The following is a 21,084-nucleotide window of genomic DNA, read 5'->3' on the forward strand; positions in this document are numbered from 1 at the left end:
TAACTGCTGACGTCGGAAAAGGAGCCGAAAAAAAAAAACAGGAACCACATCCTGCGCGAGACAGCTATCTCGTAGACTCGCGCCTTTTCACGGCTAATTGGGAGATCAAAAGGCCTTGACTCCCGCGATATGTTTCACGACCGTTGCCCGAGTAGCCTGAAACAGCGTTAAATTGACGTCGTGTGTCGGCAGCAATGAACTGATTGAAAGTGGCCTTGCCGCTGATTTGCATTCGTTGAAGCGCGAGTATGCAACCATGTCGCATCCCGCGACCGCCTAGCCTAGTCTACTGTTGAGAAGTTGCAGTGCTTAACTGTTGCTAGTTACATTCTATATTGGCGAAGCGTTCCTTGTTCTATAAGCAACTTCATGAAAACTGTGACAGCCAACTGTGGGCTTGAGCGCTCCACTGTCGCTATGTTGAAGGGGTGGATGAGGATTCAAAATTTCCAATGCCAATTGGGCGGTGTCGTTTCCAATAGAAACATTTGCTTCAGAGCAATAAATTGCTTTCTTTTACGGTATTCAATTTGTGGTAAATATACAAGGCTATTTTTATTGCTCAAGACGTCGCGTTATGACAAAATTCAGATTCCTATGGTTGCTTTGTTTAATTCGAGTTTCTATTGTTCAAATTTCAAGTGTAAATTTTTTTGTTAATGTATTTGTTGAACTGACGAGAACTTACACTTTGCACGGCACTGAACAAGAGAAAATGTAATTTCCCGCCTTTCCTGAGCATTTCATTTTCTATCTTTCGGTTCTTTCTGAGGAGAAAGATGATTTTTACATTTTTATTGGAGACAAATAATTTTTGAACGTTGATGTCGTATTTTAATCCGGAAAATTAGTTTTCAGACACCTATTCAAGAGTCCTAACCTATACGTACGCGGACGCTAGAGAGCCCTCTCCATAATGTCCTGCTCATTTTCTTGTCGGGAGCTTATTTCTTGCATCTCCAGAGCGCACCAACAGTGAGGACGAACCTCGAAGTGCACAGGCTACGCGGCGTGACCTCAGAATGAGGTTACATCGCGTCACCTCTTCAGCCGTTCCTAATCTGTGCTTTATATTGTTAAGTTTTCTTTGATGAATCCCCCCCCCTATGTAATTCCCGAATGGAAAGAAATAAAGAAATAAAGAAGAAGCCCGATGCTGCGTGGGGGCGTATTCTGCTACGATAACATTCGGCGACAGTGTCGCCTCGGCGATAGCATCCCCATCAGACGCGCGCTGATTGGCTGGTTGTGCAAAATTGGGTGACGTAGTGCTCAACCAGCCCATCAGCGTCTGGCGATGTCGAAGGCTTGGCGAAGGCGATACTATCGCCGAAAATGATCACCGCAGTATACAGCTCCAGGTTGCTGCCGCGCGCGTGCTTCCACGATTCGCTTCTTCAGCACCGCTTCTTACCTTGCGAGGAGCTGCTGTAACGTGTACGGAAGAGTACACGCAGGTATTCAGACTACGTGGCGCACATGCCACATCCCTTGACCTGTGGCACGCTACGTTGCTGTTGATGATAATGATGTTGATATTGATCGTTTATTGGCATCTCCTTTGAAATGGGGTGGTAACAAACAGTCAGCTAGCCTGAGGGAATTAATCAGGTATGTCATACATGTTTTGCATTACATCAATATTGATACATCTTTATACATCTTATAGATTATAGATACATCTTTATAGACATAGATCTACCTTGCATCGCTACCTATCGAAATGCTACAGGCCGTTCCACTTAGTGTAATAATGTGCAACTACATTACAAGGGCGCACGTACAGATGCTACGTGGCGCGAATGTCACATCCCAAGGCAAGGAGCACGATATGACGCTAATGATGAGGATAATTTATTGGCATCATCTTTAAAATGCGGCGCTAACATAGTCCCGTAGCCAGCCGGCTTGGACACGTTGTGAGGTGGTATGCTGATGATTGATGGTGACGATTGATTTATTGGCATCCCCTTTGAAGAGCTGCGGTGACATAGTCACTTAGCCACTTTGCTTTAATCACCTACACAATAATTATTTTTATAGCATTCTTGTATACGTCTGCTTGCTTCTTAAAATTTCTTTCTCGAATCTGTTTTTAGCTGTCTTGTACCACTACCTATGAATCTGCTGCATGGCGTTTTACTTTATGTTATCATGTGCAAGTGCAAAGTAAAATGTGCACTTGTCGATGCCACGGGGCGCGCAAATCACATCGTATGGTCATTCGCGCACAAGGACGCGTGAAGAGGAAGCTTTAGCTCGGGTACTCCTATCTTAATACATGTGAAAGGAGAATTCGTTTTTCTCGGCAACCATTGCACCAAATTTGAAGAAGTCTGTTGCATTTAACAGAAAAACTAAAAATCTAGTGACTGTTTGTTTCGAATTTTTCATTTAGGTTGTAAATTTATTATTAAAAATTGACGAAAATAAAATTTTCAGAAAACGAAACTATGAAGCTTATAACTCTATAGCTCGTTAAGCAGAAACTATAATACAGTTTTGTGAAATGAATCTAATATAACATCCAAAGCGGACAAAATTGATATGTCACACATGAATCTCTAATAGTTTAGTAGAATAAAAATACAGCTTTTGCAGAACCCTTGTAAACAACTTAACAAGTTAACCGAAGATGTAAAATGACATATCGAATTTGTCCGCTTTCAATGATGTAGTGGATGCCATTCACAGAACTGCGATATCTGTTTCTGATACAGAGCTATGAATTCTTAAACCTCGCGCTTCCATTTTTCTCAAACTTCCGAATTTTTGAAAATTCTTTTACCGAACTTCAGGCCCTAAATCGCAATTCCCCTTCCAACAGTCACTAGAACTTAACTTTCTCTCTCAAATGCAACGAATGTCAGTACAATCGGTCCAGGGATTGTTTAGGAAAAACTTCTTTGAGTTTTACATGTATTTGAATAGGCCGCGTCGGAGTTGGGCCCAAGCTAAAGCTTCCTCTTAATAGGGCATTCTTCCGCATCATTCTAGCATGCGCTCGCGTGACTCAGTGGTAGAGTAGCTGACTCCCAAGCAACGGCCCCCTGTGCGATCCCGGTGGGAACCGGGTATCTTTTTCTCATTGCCGCCTGTAGCCGAAATGGAGAAACTTCACCGACCAACTGTGGCGGCTCACACCACCACGAATAGGAATGAACCCATGATAGCTGAGGCTGCAAAACAACACAGAGGCCTAAATTGCACAAGCTGCTCAGATGAAACCCCCACGAGATGTAATAAAGTCTCCTTTTGTTCGTGCAGTTGCTCAGAGACAAGGTAAAATAAAAAAAGTGCTTTGAACAATATTTATACAATACAACTAGGAAAAATTCCCGGTTTCGCAATGCGAGGAAACCGCTTTGAAAACTCACTGTAACTTCCAAACTAACGCTGATAGGAAGATATCCTATTTCGCAACATGTTGCTCAATATTGGCAGACACATAACAATTGAAAACAAGAAAAATCAGTTTACGGCAAAATAAACTCACTTTTGAAGGTGACCTACAACTTCGCAGTCGAAATCACAGCCGTAGCTAAGGCTTCCTACGGTTGAGAAACGGTTGAGAGCACACTTTGTTGGCAGCGCGTACTGGTGCAATCGTCGGCAAGTGAGCTCAAATTATTTAAAAAGTTACGTCACTCTTTATTCGGAGCGCTTGTAACTCCGCATTTATACTGTATTTCTAATAAGCAAGGAACTATGGTTCCTCTCACATGCAGCAGCAAACAATGTTTCCTTTGATTTATGGCAAATGAATGCTGCTTATGAAAGAAAGCGTAGCAGGTTCCATTCTGTGAAACGCAGCTGAACATGTAAACCGTCCAAACATACGTGAAGGTGTGGGTGCGAAGTGAGTTGACGATAAATACTCCACGCTAGATAGTTGTTGCTGTCATTCATCAGTGCGCTTATGGGAGCACCTTTGATAAATAAATGCTGTCGTTACTTTTGATTTATCTGTCTAGCAGCGATCAGCCTACCCAGCAACCTCGCCATCATTATGCTCCTTCAACAATTTATCAACTGCCGAAACGACGTATCTACCGGATCCCAGCGTCCAGCGTCAAAGCCCAGCGTCAAAGGCTCTTTCGAGGTCCACGCTGCTCTTCTTTGGCAAAATGGCGTGACGAAAGGGGGAGGCGAGTCCAGTAGCAGCCACCGTCGTTTTTTTTTTTGGCCACCTTAATAACTTGGCGCCCTAAGGTGGGTGTGTCTCGTGCCTCATGCTTCAAGGTGCGATTCTACAAGAGAAAGGGAAGCATAATAAAAGAGAGCTTCTTCGTTTCAGCTATCGTTCCGAAAGGTTCTTGGTTTTTTTTTTTTTACGGTCATTGACTCACTGATTGTTGTAGTGGACCTAAGCTCGGTCCATGTAATCGGCTTTCCCACCAACACCAACAACGACAACAACAAGAAAAGATACCTTGAGGACTGCTATGTATACATCCGTAGCCTATTACTGTCATAGTGAGCTTGTGTGACCAAACGCACAATCAAATATATCGAAAATTGACGAGAACGACTTAGCTAGGCACACTGTTAGAGATTTGAGTATTTATTGTGACCGTAATACCACGAAATATAGTATCCTCTGTTTCTGATGAGCTAGGTCTTTTAAGTTTTACAAAAAAATGTGCATCTGCATTTTCACCTTCTCCAATCTAATCACTTTGGATCCAGGACTCAGCAACAAGAAGTACAATCGCAACAACCAGGATAAAACAGACCTTTATTTCTGGAACAACTAGCTTCAGTTGACGCCTTGACTATCTGTAATTCTTTGTCATATGATTACGTCTCAGAACGAAGCTTCGTCAGATAAGGATGAAACCATGTCAATCAAAAATGTCACCAGCATGTTGTAAAGCGGCTGTGTCTTAAATTATTTTGGGGACAAAACCTTGCTTTTTACATTGACAAGGATTCCTTAGATCTGCAGGTTGCCCTCAATTAGTGCCAGTAAATCCACGCGGATGAGTCTGCTCCACATCAGCTGCAGGTAGGGCATGCCTACGATTCCGAGAGCTTCCACCAAGTGAATAATTGTTGGGCTTGTTCCTGTCACGTACAACTGGGGGTCGTGAAGGTTGTTGGGTTCGATGTTTTGCAGCCGAATCTTGTGAGGATCCTCAGCTGTTGGTTCAGCAACAAAGTAGATGTGCAGCTGCCTTGGAGAAACCTTGCAAGTTTAGAAATAAAGAACAGAAGCTTACAAAGCGGCTACCCAAATATGTAACATAAGCACTGTAGCTGAATACATTGTGCATACAGAATATACTTTAATCTATTTCCTTCCACAAATCTGGCAGACCCCAACAGATGTGCTACCTTGACACTGACACATTTTTGCATGGAATGGTTTATTTCTGAAGCTGATAATGAAATAGCAAGAAAACGAATTTCGGAGGTACATGGATATTTGTCGCTTACTGTAATTATATACGTTTGACCACTGCCTCACTATTACCGAACAAAGCAGGCTGGAATAAGTGTGGGATGCATAAAAGGTCTCATCTATTCAGCCCTGAAAGGACATACACGTTTTCCTTAACCCTGTGAATCTTTTGAGACGGCACTTGTGTCCAAAGAGACTTTTCTTATGGTGCCTCACAACACTAATCAATTTCTGCTGCATTGAGCAACCGTAATTCAGTAGAATGCCATGACTCTAATCAATAGCGAATTATAAGATTGTTATTTTTTAAACTTCTATTAACATTTCGCGAAATCAGTGCCTGCTTCTGATGTTGAATAAGACATGTTCGCAATGAAGCAAAGACGTCATTGATTTTGTCAGTTAATCCACAGTAATAATTTCCCTGTACTGCTGGAAAATGCACAAGGTACCTTTCTGACACCCAATGCTCCCTCATCTGCGTTGCCTCTTTTTCAGAAATGCATTTCTTCAAGCTGAGACCAACTGAACACACAATGGTACTATAACGTTCAGATACACTTTCAACCTACGTATCTACTCCTCCTAGCTAAATATGCACCTTGCATTATCACAACTTTCTCTTTTCAATTTATTGCAAATACTCATAGCCCACCACTAGCGCCTCGCTGCCCGCGCCACTCATTGTGCGAGGAATTAGCAAACACGCGTTTGTGTCGTCGGTGTTCTTGTTTTGTTCAGTTTTCTGATGCGCTACGCCTTTTGCCTCCATCGCGACATACCAACAAGCCCAAAGTGCAGCCTTAGTCAACTTCAAACATATCTTCTTTTGTGCTGTTTCTGATGCTTTGCCTCCATCAGTAAGGGGGGCTGAGCTAGAGCTGTTTAATGAGGGATGCTGGACGCTGTTCTCACGGTGTGATGTGTTGTTCGTAGCTGTTGGTTCTGCAGACATTACCGCTACATTGGTCCATCGAAGAGCTACATTATTAAGTTCAATATGAATATGGTTTCACACTTGGCGCGGACCTGGCTAGCCATCCACGTTGAATAAAGGAGAAACAATCGGTTGACTGCTCTTGCGTTTGAGTTTTTCACTAAATATATTTGGTATACAGATACACGAGGAGAGCTCAAAATATTTTCGAGACAGTTCGCTACACTAACACGGAAGCTCTCTTGCAAAGTGACCAATGAGATTTAAAAGAATGCAGGCAATGAATTAACGATAGCCATTTATTTAGAAACAGCGGAAAATTAAGCTGGACGAAAAGGACACTTTCCATATGACTGTAACATTCGTTTACGCCATCTTGTACACTGAAAGGACGACGCTGGTCATAAACGAAGAGGTCCGTTTTTAAGCTATGTTTCCAACGTGGAGCAATGCTAGCTTTCAAACGATGTATTTGCTCCACATAGCACATAAGCCCAGATGGGAAGAAAGAAGATTACCCATGTATCTCAGTACATATTGACATCTTTCACGACTACATTTACGCCATTAGTTATGTTGCCGTTTTTCTTCGAATATGTCACTGATTCTTCCAACAACAATTTCCGAGCACAATCCTACACACTTACAGAACTCGCCGTCGTGTCTCAGTGGCTATGGTGTGGGGCTGCAGAGCACGAGGTCGTGAGGCCGAATCCCGGCCACGACGGCTGCATTTCGAGAGGAGCGAAATGCGAAAACACCCGTTTACTTAGATTTAGGTGCACGTTAAAGAACCCCAGGTCGTCAGAATTTCCGGAATCCTCCTCTACGGCATGCCTCATAATCGGAAAGTGGTTTTGGTACGGAGATACCACAATTTGCACCAATATGTGTATATATATATATAAATATATATATATATATATATATATATATATATATATATATATATATATATATATATATATATGTACACTTCGACCTCCATGCGAAGAGGAAAATGTAGTATTCGATGGCGCCCACAGATGACGCCACTATAGCGTTGCATCATTTCTCTGCCTGAGTACCTATACACCCTACGAAACTTGAACAAGATGTTTCACGTGCCCAATGTGGCAGCGTGATGCAGGGTACCAGATAATTTTTTTTCCAGACTTCTCGAAAACACTTTGAACATGTATTGGCGGAAGACGCTTTGGCTTGTTGCTAGGAAGTCGTAAATCATGCTTTATGCAGTTTCTTCCGATGTTAAGCAGATCAACTTATCACTTGTTTGGCGAGCTGTCTCTTGGACGTTGTTTTTTTTTTTTCGTACGCCTTTCAATTTTATCATTCCTTCGCAGTTTGCTTATCCCACCGTACGATTACTACAAATCGTAAATTCGTTGTAAAAAAGATTTAGTGCAAAGCTCTAAAGAGAAAAACGTAAATATATAGCTATAGACATTAAAAATGCAAATAAAACGACGACAAAAGCATGCACCCAAGTTAGCAAGGATTAGGACGACGCTGAAGTAATCCTTCCATAGGGCTGTCCTATTCTTCGGAAGAGCATAGGACAAAGCAAAATTCATTTTCACACAGAATATTAGTTCATGGGGCATAAAAGCTTAGTGGTAGAATACCGTCAAAACATGTGAGTTTTGAACACATCTTATCTCCAATTATGTTCCTGTTTTTACTTTTTACCGTCATTTGAAAAAAAAACTAAAAGGTATTGTTTTCTTGTTTTGTTCATCGACGTTTCTCTACGTTACAGAGATCATACACTGCGAAACAAAAAGTCTGACGAAATCTCCTCTGGTCGCGAAGTTACATGGCTTCCGTGTGAAAGCTGAAACTTTTAAGACTGTTTAGACAACCGCATTTTGGTCGACGTTCTCTTTTTTTCTTATTACGGTCATACACTACGATGAACACTAAGTTAGAAGGCGCTCGTTGTCGGCTTTTTCCACAGCAGAGTTCAAGCGTTGGTAATATTACTTAGACCTTCACACCCCTCCAACCATATATTTGTCTCACCTCACCCCTATTTCACTAGAGAAAGCCCTTCGAAACTCTGTGCATAATGACGTATGCTTTCCAGCTTCTAGGTCACAAACGACTCCTAATATTAGCGGAATAAATAGAAGTGATCAGTTAAGCTCAGAAAAACTGCGCAAGCTGTTCCACGAAAAGTTCAGAGATTCTTTCTTTCTTTCTTTCTTTCTTTCTTTCTTTCTTTCTTTCTTTCTTTCTTTCTTTCTTTCTTTCTTTCTTTCTTTCTTTCTTTCTTTCTTTCTTTCTTTCTTTCTTTCTTTCTTTCTTTCTGAATTGATTTATTTATTACAATACTCAAATTGTCTTAGTAGACATGGCTGAAGGCAAACATTTGCCTGACAAAGCCGTGCGACCCAGACTGTGGCAGCAATATGACAATGGCAAGCATTCAGGAGAGCACAGATGAAATTAATCTAGTACACATTTTGAGACACTTCAGTGCACAATTCACGTAAAAAAAAATAAAAGAGATAAATGTTACACAGCTTGCTGAGCACTTGAAACACTAAAACAAAAACATACACGAAATATTTCATACTTGTAGTCTAACATTTGTAATATTCTTCAGATAGCAACAATACTTTTACTGTCGCCCTAAAACTTTGAAATTCCAGATTTTAGCATGTCCAATACTAAGGGGTAGTCGTTTAGAAGGTTATGAAGTTGAAATGCCAGTTTTGGTCTTCGTATTTTAGTCTGGAACGTGGTTTTCCTATTTTCCTATCAAAGTTCTTCTGGGGTTATAGCTTGTTCCTTTGCATTGGTATTTAGATTGAAAGGCATATTAGTCTTTCCAGAATTGCGGAATATTTCGAGGAATAATTGGTAACTGTGGAGTTTTCATGCTGTTAATTTATTATACTTGTTATAGCATCGTTTAGTGACCCTAGTACGTCCTAAGTTTCCTATTGTGCGTCGTGCACTGTTTTGAAGGGTTTAAACAGATCATAAGTTAGCTTGTGTAGTTGTTGACCAAACCAGGAAACAATACTCAAATAGAGAATGTATAAGCGTGTTGTAAATATTGCGCTTCTCATTATTCAGCAACAAATATCGCAATCTGTTTAGCGCACCTACACCACGAGCAATGTTTCTGAGAACATCTATGCGCGGAGGCCAGTATATATTTTCATAGAATATAATACTTCAAAATCTCGCCTATGATGCCTGTTCGAATTTGAGCTGTTGGTGAGGATGGATTATAGTTCGTTTCGATTTAAACGCCATTTATGATCAATAGGAGCTTATTAGCATTTAGGCACAAACTTAGTTGCTGTAACCAGATGTTAGCTTGCTCAAAAAGATTTCCTGTTACTCTTCCTCAGAACACGTTTGTATCATCCGCGTAGAATGTAACACTAGAACAGCCTTGAATATTTACAGTGTCGATATTATACCGTAAAAATAAAGCCGGTGCTAAGACGGATCCTTGTGACAGAGCGCATTTGATGTACTGAATTCCGGAAGTAAATTCATTTATGGGAGTTACTTCCGCTCTGTAAAGGAAAAAGGAATATTTTCGACTGCAGTGACTTTCTGATTCCCTTAGCCATTATCTCATTCAAACTGCAAAATTCAGGAATATTTCCGCTGAGTGCACTTAAACCGGCATTTCTGGTGTTTTAATAATAAAACACCACAACGCCACTTGGGCATCGTAACAAAAAGAACAGAGGCCTAACTGAATTCCCTTAGAACCTTATATTTTTTGTTCGCCGGCCCAAGTGTTCATTTCCCAACTAAGCGATGCATCCTGGAAAGATATATGTAATATTTTAGACGAGAACGATGTAATGGGTTCAAATTAAGAACAGTTCACCTGTTGGTTGTAAAGATATATCTTCTAAAGATCATCTGGATAGTGGATACTGGGTTTTTCAATACGGTATATATATACACGTAATGCGTCTATCTATACCAACGTTGTTGTAGTTTGTAAAGGTGAATGTCATGGACTGGTACATTCTGCGAAGGAGAAATTCAGCACAGGAGTTTCAAACCAGTAGGCTATGTATCCCTTGCCTCCCCTAGAAAACAAGGATCCATTCTTTTGTAAGCCAGATGCGGAACATTTAGCAAAGGTATAATGCACTTTTCTTGCAGTTGTTCTTATTTCGTGCATTTTTTTAAGATTGTTCTTTAGTTCTGCACTTCTTAAGTTCAGTTTGGTCCTCCTCTGACTCTACATATATCTCTATCCTTCGCTAATAAAACTTCACGTGGAAGAAGCGGCTGTGCTATTCGCCGGGTATTAAACAATATTTACTGCGCCGTAAATAGTTTGTATGGTGCCTACCTTTGTTCCTAGTTTGCCTCTGTTTCCCGCGCAGGACTTCCACTCCGCGTTGAGCCCCAGAGGATTGACGGCAAGCACCTCAGCTTCAATCAGGGTGCGGTTAGACACACAAAAGCTATGGGGTGGTTTGTAAGCCCACAAACTTCCGAGGCCTGTCACTTCGACTGAAGAGAATTTCAATCCCAATATCCCTGGCTTCTGTGCGGGGCCTGGAATTGTAATTATGTCTGGTATCCGCTGAAGGTAAGTATTGATGCTTTCTGTCCACTCCACGTCCGGGGCGTTGTGGCAGCGTGCTACGGGATGTTGTGTTAGCAGACATTTTAGTAAAGACAAGTTTTGACGGCATTTCATTCTCCAGTATTTTTGAACATGTGCACAAAAGTAAGAGACGTATGGAATCTATGTTCAAGAAACAATGATTGTTAATTGCAGCGTATCCCTATAACGCATAAAAAAACATACCATTACACACACAAAACCTCATATTTTTTTTGAATATGTAACAACAAAAGCAGCATTCGTTGCTCTTCATGCCATTAAGCGCGTTCTCATTCAAGATAGCCACAATGATAACAGTGCGTCATCATGAAACTCTAGTAAAGTTTATCACGGAGTAAGAATTCGATGCCAAAACGATCGATCGATTGGTTCGTAGAAATTCACCCCCACCGTCGGCGTCCGAGACGCACCGTCAGAGACGGTCTGCACAGGTGGCTCAATGGGTGACTTAGGTTCGAAAAGACAAAGCCGCTGCAGTAACAAACGAACAAAAACTTGTATTTACAGATAAAATTACAAAGTTCGGTTACAAGATTGCATAGTTTCAAACAGTACATCGGTTACAAATTGTTACACTGGTTTGGACCACATAGGGCGACCCTATTTCGGCAGAGCCGATGGTGCTTAGCACCAAAGCCAGGTCCAGAACTCCCCTTTGGAGCGCTGCGTCCGCATTTTGTAGACGTAACGCTCCGCCCACAATCATAGCTGGCGAATTGCCGCCGGGTTGCGTCTCAACTGGACAATCCATTCACCAATCACTGCGTTCAGCAGAACTTGCGTGCGGGATTGGCCAGTCGAACAACCAAAAGTCAAAGAACATCTTTTTTAGTACAGTTCACAGTGCAGAATCCTCACCCGAAATACACAATATACAACAACAAAGGGGTGAGGGTCATGCCAGCTGTACACATCGCAAGTTCCGAGCAACGGCTCTCGAGCACAGCCGGCGCAACAAGCACTGACTAACAAAATACATTCACAAATCCCTAAAGCCTGGGAACGTCGGGACCATGTTTTCCAGTGCTCGAACATGTGCGCGACGCGATCGGATTCCAAGAACCCGCAGGCCATGCGGCGCCTTAAACAAGCAATTGTTTGCAAGCCAAACTGTCACAGAGGAGCCCGGGATAATTGCCCACCCGCCGAGGTCGGCCTCGTGTCCGGGCCGTAAGCCGAAGAAGACGTTCCCACGGCGCCTCGGAACCGAGACAACACCTCAGGGTCTTTTGCGGCTCAAAGAATCCCTACGCCGGTCAGCGCGCGGTGCAAAGCCGTCAAAATCAATGAGGCTGGCGCGCCTGCTTGAGGCCGCGCTATCTCCGTTGCCCGCGGCTAGACCCGAACCAAGCACTCTTCAAGGGCGCCGATGAGAGCACCGCGGAAGTCAGACGGGCCCACCCGTTACGGCGTTTGACGCCCAGTCGGGGAGATCCCAGCTGGGAAGGAGTTTACCCCCGCCAGCCGGCCGCGCGCAAGGGAAACGCCTGTGGGGATCCCCAGGAAGCACAATGCGACGGGGGTCCGAAGCTCCCTTTTTTACTGTGAGGCGCGACCGCTAATGTGGCGCTGATGGCCTTCTGCGCTCCCCGAACTGTGCGGCAGCCCTGGGTGCCGACGGCGTGGCTACTCTGCTTGCTTGCAAGGCCCCGCTCTGGGTCAACCGTTAACAGCCATTACTCAAGTGTGGAAATAATCTCGTCGAGACGCATGTCCCCTGCCCAGATGGCCCGCGCCGTCCGTATGGGTTTGTTTTGCAGCCGCCCGTAGCGGGGCTTACACACGGCATACAATATTATTCATATTATGGCAAGTAACTGAGGTGCATGCTCCAAACGAAATTGAGCAAGAGGGTTTAGGGACGTTAATCATATCTTTCATTCAAGAAGAATTGCGAAGCTAATGTGTACAATGTCAATGCGATTTGTTCCACGTGTACTGTTTTATGTGAAGAGATCTTATTTTGTCGTTGTTTGAGACAGAAGTGCTATTTGTGTTTCATCTCCCAGATTACACGCGTTAGTAAAACGAATTCACTTTATGTCGAGGGTGAAAAAAAAGATGGTATGTCCCCTAAATAAATACATCAGTAATTTTCGAACGAATCGATAAGATATATGATTGTATGATTTTTTGGAAGTTTGGACATTTATTATTCTTGTCAATGTATTCTACACAATGTAGTCTAAAAAGTGGATCGAAAACACCATGCGCCTATGTTCGTCCTGTTTCCGTGATTGCTTTGAAGCAATATCAGGCACTGAAGATACTTACGGTACAACAGAAAGACCTATCGAATAGGGTTGCTCACCTGTAACAAGCTTAGAATAGTCAGTGGCAGCGTTGCCAAGCTGAAACATGGCGAGCAGAGCGATAGCGATGGCCAGAACAGCCATTTCGGTTCAGTAACTTGCACAAGCGTTCCTGTACTGTGTTCAGAAATCTCTGCGTGAGTACTTGGCAAGGACAAAAGAATTTTACATGAACCATACATCAGTAGAAATTTTTAAGCTTCAAGAGTAGATTGATACCACCGAAAAGCAAACACGACTCCAGACAAACACTTCCGAGCCCTGCGTAAGGCTGGGCATCCTGAAGAACCGAAGTTAGATACACTTTGGATTTCGCTGGCTGGTGTTGAAAGTGTCGGAGGAATTACGAGTAAAATAAAATAAGAAATCAAACAAGGGCATGCTTTTAGTTTTACTGTGATGTCAGTTAGTGCGCAGCTGGCATAGTGGTGACAGTGTATTCAAAAAACAAATCGTGCAACAGACGCTGTAACATTCACTAAAAGAAAGCGCTCATGATGTTGAGTTCTTCCAAAGTAGTTTCATAGGTGATTACTTGGTTAGCCTTTTTCTTGTTCTATCGAATTTTGCTTCAAAAATTTCGCCGTATTGAGGACGGTAGGTTCGAATACTCACTATCATGTTTTCGCAAATACACTTGCGCAAACCAGAGCGAAAAAGGAAAGTAGGTTCATTTAGGCCCTACTACACAGCGGACCATCATACGTATTCGTATAACTTCACTTCTGTAACGATTGCAAAATTTTGCCCCACCTCCCGGTGCCCATTAGTTGTAATAAAAATCCAGATGATAAATTAAATACTACATGGAGTAAAGGTTGCAGGCGGAAATAATGTAAAGAAATTATCTCTTATTCCGCGCTTTTCAAAAACCATAAGCACAGGCAACACACACACATGAGCCATTTTGTCTTGTCGTAAACGAAAATATTACGTCTATGCCGCCTTTACTAGTAGGGTAGTTAAGTTAAACATGCATATTCAAGAATGGATCACTCATGCATGTTCAAGAATGGATCGCTGGGCAGAAGGTATGGTTATATATATATATATATATATATATATATATATATATATACACATATATATATATGTATAACCATACCATATATATATATATACATATACGTGTGTGTGTGCGTGTGTGTGCGTGTGTGTGTGTGTGTGGTGCATGACGGTAGTTAGTCTCATTGCGTTAAACATGCATATTCAAGAGTGGATCGCTAGGCAGCAGGTCTGATTAGTAAACTTGGGAATATTGCTGCGTATAAGCGTTCTTCGTTTTCTGCTAAACAAACGTAAGATAGAAAGTGCCCTAAACATTTCCAATATCGTAGTGCGTAATAAGAAATGTGAGACAAAAGAGAACCTCATTAATTTGGATGTGCGAAATTCGCATATTGTTTCACTAATACTTAGCGCCCGGGCACGACAAATGCCGCGAAGTTAGCTCACCCTTCTTCGAAGTGTGCCGGCGCAGAGTCTGGCGAGTCTCTACACAGAGCGAGAATATATCCAGCTCGTGCAGCACGCGAGGTCTTTAACCGCTCGGCGTGTTTTTGGTTTCTGGCCGCCACCACTGATGTCGGAAGAGCAGCCGAAAAAAAAACCAAGAACAACAACAAACCAGAAACCACGTCCTGCGCCATGCAGCTATCTCCCAGACACACGTGTTTTCTCGGCTAATTTGCAGATGAAAAGGCGATGACTCACGTGATATGCTTCACGACCGAAACCCAAGTCGCTGAAACTGCGTCACACTATCGTCGCGTGTTGGCAGCAGCAGACCGATTGAAAGTGACCTCGCTGTTGAGTTGCATTCGTTGATGCGCGAGCACGCAGCTATGTTTCATCCAGCGAGCGCCCACTCAACTCCGCTGTTCCAAAGCAGCATTACTTGTTGCGCGCTACATTTTATATTGGCGCACGGTTCCATGATTTAAGAACTGCTTCACTTAGGCCCTGAACGTAAGCGGTGGGCTTGAGCGCTCCGCTGTCGCTAACTTCGAGGAGTGGGTGAGGATTCAAAATTTCGGATGCTAGATGGGCATTCTCGTTTCGGACAGTAGCATTAGTTTCAAGAGCTCTCTATTGGTGTTTTTTAGTATTCAATAATCGTGAAATATACAAGGATTTTGCCATTGCTCGTGGCTTCACGTTATATTAATATACGAATTCTTACGGTTGCGTTGGCTAATTAGAGTTTCCATGGTTCTTCAACTTTCAACTGTACATTTTTTTGTTAATGTATTTTGTAGAACTGACGTAACTTATACTTTGCACGGCATTGAACAAAAGAAAATGCACTGTAGCGCCTTTCCGGTGCATTGTGTTTTCTATCTTTGTGTTTCTTCTGAGGAGAAACAATATAGCTGCTTTCTTTAGGGACAAGTAATTTCTGAACGCTCAGGTCATATCTTATGCCGGAAAATTAATTTTCAGTCTCTTATAAGAGCTTTGCTCGCTTGATCGCAACTGGAAATGTCCCGCTACGATGAACGCCTCTGTTCAGAGATTGATGCGGTTAGAAGAAAGTTTGTCAAATAAAATAAAGCCGAGGAAATGCTTTCAATTTCTTGCTTCTTTTCCTTTGCAAAAACCATGCAAAGGTGAGTCTAAGGAAAGTGTGAACAATCTAAAAAGACACTTGATGCTGTCTATAACTACACATGACATTTTTTTGCTTGTAGATAAGACTTGGAGATAAGATAATGTTGATTCTCAGAATGATTCTGTGCTAATAGCTTGTACTAATAATGTGGTAGCCCACACACAAGAAAATAAGCCTTTCAATCGCAACCAAGCACTAGAAAACTTTTTTCCTTGAATAAGCATGCCTTATCTAACTTCCCAGTTGAAAAACACAAGAATGTTGGTCTGTTGTATTTTGGGACGTTTTGTTGTTTGATGTTCTGTTGTCTGTAGTGTGACGTCCTGTAGTTGGACGTTCTGGAGTTCTTGATCAATAATTAGTTAAAAATTGACAGAGACCACTTCAAGGCTATGTAAATTTCGTAGTGAAAAAAAAATATGTGAGTGGCCCGCCGTGGATTCGAACTTGGTACCTGAAAATCTCGAACCCTGTATCTTACCACTGCACCATGCCGAACTTTTTATTCTTTATTACATGGAAAACAGAACTGAAAGTATAGTACAAAGTGTACACAACGACACACTTAAAACTGAGGCAAACACACACATGCATCCAACAAGTGCACCCCGTCCGGTGGAGGTTCCTGCGCAGCGTACACACTTCTTACATAAGCGTCACTTTTGCGAAAGTAGGCGACTGTACGTATACATTTTGGCTATGCCAACAGTAAGAATCTGTGTCTGCGTTGATGCTTGTATCTGCATTTTAAGAGACAAGATGCGCTTTCACTCCACCGCGTCAACTGGCACATCTCTAAAAGAGCAAACGTGTTGTTACCATAGGTACATCGTGGAGTGCTAGAACATCAATTTTTCTTTACGATATCCATATCATAATAATAAGAAATTGAGAAATATACGACAGTGACCAAGGAAACTGCTAGGATTGTTACTGCGAATTTCGACAGTTGTGCCTGGCTTTTTACAATTTTGAGCACGCATAAAATTCGTGTGTTCAGTGCATAATAGCTACGTAAACATTCGTGGATGAGTGTTCATTTTGATGGCAAACTGGTTTCTCATGGCAGCGCTGTGTGAGAATACTGGGACCGGTGCGAGACAGCTTTTCACTCAACTCTGTGGAACAACGCAAAACTTTTTTCGCTGCGCGAAGTCTTATGCAGTATTTCTAGGAAATTAACTAATGCGCCAGCGTAACGGCACATGTCGGTCCAAAAGCCTGAGTGCCCCATCTTACCAAATGAAACAAAACGGATACGCAGCCATTCCCGCAGATGATATAATTTTGGTAAGTGGCCTATTTTGAGGAGGCCGGTCGGGCGATGCAGGGGCATCATCGTCACGGCACAATTATAACAATTGACCACCTCGCCTTTTTCACCAGTGTCGCTGCTATGAGCATTGCCGGATTTATAGAAGCACGATTGAATACCGCGCAAGATGAAAGTCCAGTGTATACCACCTTTGCGAAACTGACATACAGTTTTAAAGGGTCGTGACGGAAAGCGCTTCTGTCGCGGCGGCAGATCTAACGTCATTACGACAGAAAGTGGCACATTTCTAACGCCACGACAGAAAATATGTAGTCGTGACAGAGAGTTCCTGTTGCGACGTCAGAATCACTGTGGCGACATAAAGTTGTTGCGACTTCATAAACTCTTGTTGTCAGAACAGAATGTTTCTGCTGCGACTCCAGAACTCTTGGTCTTCGCGACAGAATGTTTTTGTATCGCACCAAAATTTCTGTCGTAACGTCAGAAATGTATTTTGCAACTACATCAACATCAGGAACTTCTGTCGTACAACAGAAATTGCTGTAGTTGCGACACAAATTTCTGTTGTCTTATTCAGCTGGGTTCATCAACAATTTAATGTGCCGAAAATGCTTCATTTTATTTTTGGCCGGTAATTTTCGTCACAAAATGTGGTGAAAGTGCCATTGGCGCTAGCCGATATAAGTAACTACTGAATTGCTAAATTGAGTAAAGCTCCGGCACTGATGTAGCTAAGTGTGGGACCTATGTAATCAACTAGCATAAATGCAATGTGATAAATATTAGGGAGTAATATTTGGAAAACTAAACTAAGTTGAAAAAATTGCCAGTTTGGACCAAATTTATTTGCTAAACGAGCTTTAATTGCAGAAATTTTGCATCCATTTCTTTTATTCCCTTCCGTTGCATGCACCTCTATGTGAGGAATGAGTGTCAGAAATTACATATAAAACGTCATAAAGGCTTGCGTTACATAAGGTGGAGGAAAATGTGTTTTTGAGAAAAACGTAAAGGAATCTTCAAAGCATCTGAAAGATGTCAAAAACTGACACAGGCCTGCGCCGCACACGCAGCACAGTCACAGCGGAAGCTGGAGGAGGGCGCTGAATAGGAGCCCCCTTTTCGACACACCACGCACTACAGGGTCTTCGCAGCGAAGTGGCTTCGCGTCCTTTTCAAGAGAACAATCTGAATTGTCTGCCAGGCGTCGACGGTGGGCGGCGGCTTGTGGTGCGGCTTGTCGTCCTCTATGCACCGTGGTCTGCTGAGACTGATATTGCGTGTGGGCGTATTGCGCACCGTTCGCTTTCGGCGACAGTGCCGTCTTGGCGATAGCATCTCTATCAGGTGAGAGCTGATTGGCTGGTTGAGCAAAATTGGGTGACATGTGCTCAACCAGCCAATCAGCGTCTGGCGATATCGAAGGCTAGGCGAAGGCGATGGTATCGGCGAGAATGATCACCGCAAAATAGAGCCCCTGGTTGCTGCCGTGCGCGTAGCTCCAGGATTCGCTTCTTCAGCAGCGCTTCGTGCCTTGCGAGGAAGCGCCGTAACATGTACCGAAAAGTAAACAGGCATTCAGACAACGTGATGCCCATGCCAGATTCCTTGACCTGTGGCACGGTACGTTGCTGCGGATGATAATAATGATGATATTGATCGCTTTGTGGCATCTCCTTTGCGATTGGGTGGTAACGAACAGTCAGTTAGCCTGCGGGAATATTCATCTACGCCGTACATGTATTGCAATACATCAATATTGACACATCTTTATAATATTTTTCTTTCTGAAGACATCTATCTACCTTGCACCGCTACCTATCGAAATGCTACAGGGCGTTACACCTGGTGTAATAGTGAGCTACTGCATTGCAAAGGGCGTACGTACAGATGGCACATTATGATGAGGACGAGGATTGTTGATTGGCGTCCTCTTTGAAACGCGGCGGTAACATAGACCCCTATCCAGCTGGCATTGACGCGTTGTGGGGTGGCATGGTGAGGATTGATGGTGACGACGGTGATTTATTGGCATCCCCATTGAAACGTTGCGGTGATATAGTCACCGTCTGTCTCGTGGCCAGTTTGATTGATTCAGCTACAGCCTAATTATTTACATAGCATTCCTCTATACGTCTGCTTACTTAAACTTCCTGTGTCAAACCTGTTCTATAACTGTCTTGTACCACTACCTGTGCATCTGTTACATGGCGTTATACCTTCGGTTATCATTGCGCAAGTGAAATGTAATATGTGCACTTATCGACGCCACGCGGCGCACATATCACATCGTATGGGTACTCGCGCACAAGGACGCGTTTATAGGGCATTCTTCCTCTGCGTGCTAGCAAGCGCTCGCGTGGCTCAGGGGCAGGGTAGCTGACTCCCAAGCAACGGCCTCGGGAGGGATCCCGGTGGGAACCGGGTATCTTTTTCTCATTGCCGGCTGTAGCCGAAATGGAGAAATTTCACCGACCATCTCCGGCGGCTGATACCCCAGGAAATTGGAATTAACCCATTACAAGTTAGGCTGCGAAAGAGCACAAAGGCCTAAATTGCTCAAGCTTCATAGCTGGAGGCCCCACGAGAGTTGTTAGAGTCTCTTTTTGTTTGTATGGCTGCTCGACGACAAGATAAAGAACTTGTAAAAAGTTTTGGTTTCGCAATGCGAGGAAATCGCTTTGAAATCTCACTGTTATCTCATCACTAATGCTGATAGGAAGATAATCTATTTTGCAACATGTTGCTCAATATTTGCAGATACATAAAATTCAAAAAAACAAAAAAAATCGGTGTTATGCAAAATAGAGGTACTTTTGTAGGGGGCCTACAACATTGCAGTCGCCATCATAACTGTAGCTATGGCCTCCTGCGGTTGAGAAAGGATCTGCGCGTTGCACTTGCGGCTGCTTGAGCGCACATTTGGTTAGCAGCGCATACTGCAGCAAGCGTCGGAAATTCAGTTTGCAGCGAGCGATTTTGAACTCCAAGTAGCAGTGGTTCTTCTTTATTCCTATACTGGAATGACTGTCCTAGCGTGCGCTTCGCTTTCGTGCCATCGCCCCGTGAATCGTCTGGCCCATCTTTACAGCCCTGAATAATTCATTAAGTTACGTCACTCTTTAATTGGGACTCTTCTTATACGGCATTTACACTGTGTTTCTACTAGGAAAGAAACTGTGGTTGCTATCAAATGAAGAAGCAAACGCTGTTTTGTTTGAGATATGGCAAATGAATGCTGCTTACCAACTGAAATCGTAGTAGGTTCCCGTCGGGGAAACGTAGCTGAACATCTACACCTTTAAAACATAGGTGAAGATGTGAGTGTGAAGTGAGTTGACGATAAATACCGCACGCTAGATGGCTGTTGCTGTCACTCATTGGGGCCCCTTGCGGGTGCACCTTTGATAAATGGATGCTGTCGTTACTTTCATTTATCTGTCGAGCAGCGATCAACCTAACCAGCTACCTCGCTATCATTATCTGCTTTCAACGATTTTACAACTGCCGAAACGACTTATCTACCGGAATACCCAGCGTCAATGGCTGTTTCGAGGCCACTGCTGCTCTTCAAGAAAATGGTGTGGGGGAGGGGGAGGGGCTAGCCCAGTAGCATCCACCATCGTTTTTCTCGGCAGCCTTTTAAACATGGCGCCTTGCTGGGCGTGTGTCTCGTGTCTGGTGCTTCAAGCAGCGAGACTACAAGAGAAAGGGACACATGATAAAAAAGAGCTTCCTCTGCTCCTGCTGTCGGTCTACACGGTTCTCAGCTTTTTGTTTCTTTTATTTGCACTCGCCGACTCATGGCTTGTTGTAGTGGAGCTAACCTCAGTTCCTGTTCCCGGCTTTCCCACCAACACCAACAACGACAGCCACAACAAAAGATGCTTTAAGAAGTGCTATGTAACTAGCGGTATTTTAGTGTC

At 43.1% G+C, this 21,084-nt stretch overlaps 1 protein-coding gene across 2 annotated transcripts in view; it reads right to left on the reverse strand.

The window, feature by feature from the left end:
• Positions 1–4,719: 4,719 nt before the first annotated feature.
• The window catches only part of LOC135906758 (uncharacterized), a 308,457-nt gene continuing 292,092 nt past the window's right edge, over positions 4,720–21,084 (reverse strand). For both annotated transcript variants that reach the window (XR_011507415.1, XM_070522239.1), the window contains one exon: positions 4,720–5,188. Coding sequence is in view for 1 of the 2 variants with exons in the window: in XM_070522239.1 (XP_070378340.1) it covers positions 4,937–5,188 (252 nt within the window). In the remaining variant the exon portion in view is untranslated. The remainder of the gene's footprint in view (positions 5,189–21,084) is intronic.

This window comes from Dermacentor albipictus, chromosome 7 (genome assembly GCF_038994185.2).
Source record: "Dermacentor albipictus isolate Rhodes 1998 colony chromosome 7, USDA_Dalb.pri_finalv2, whole genome shotgun sequence".
In the NCBI taxonomy this organism is placed as follows: Eukaryota; Metazoa; Arthropoda; class Arachnida; order Ixodida; family Ixodidae; genus Dermacentor; species Dermacentor albipictus.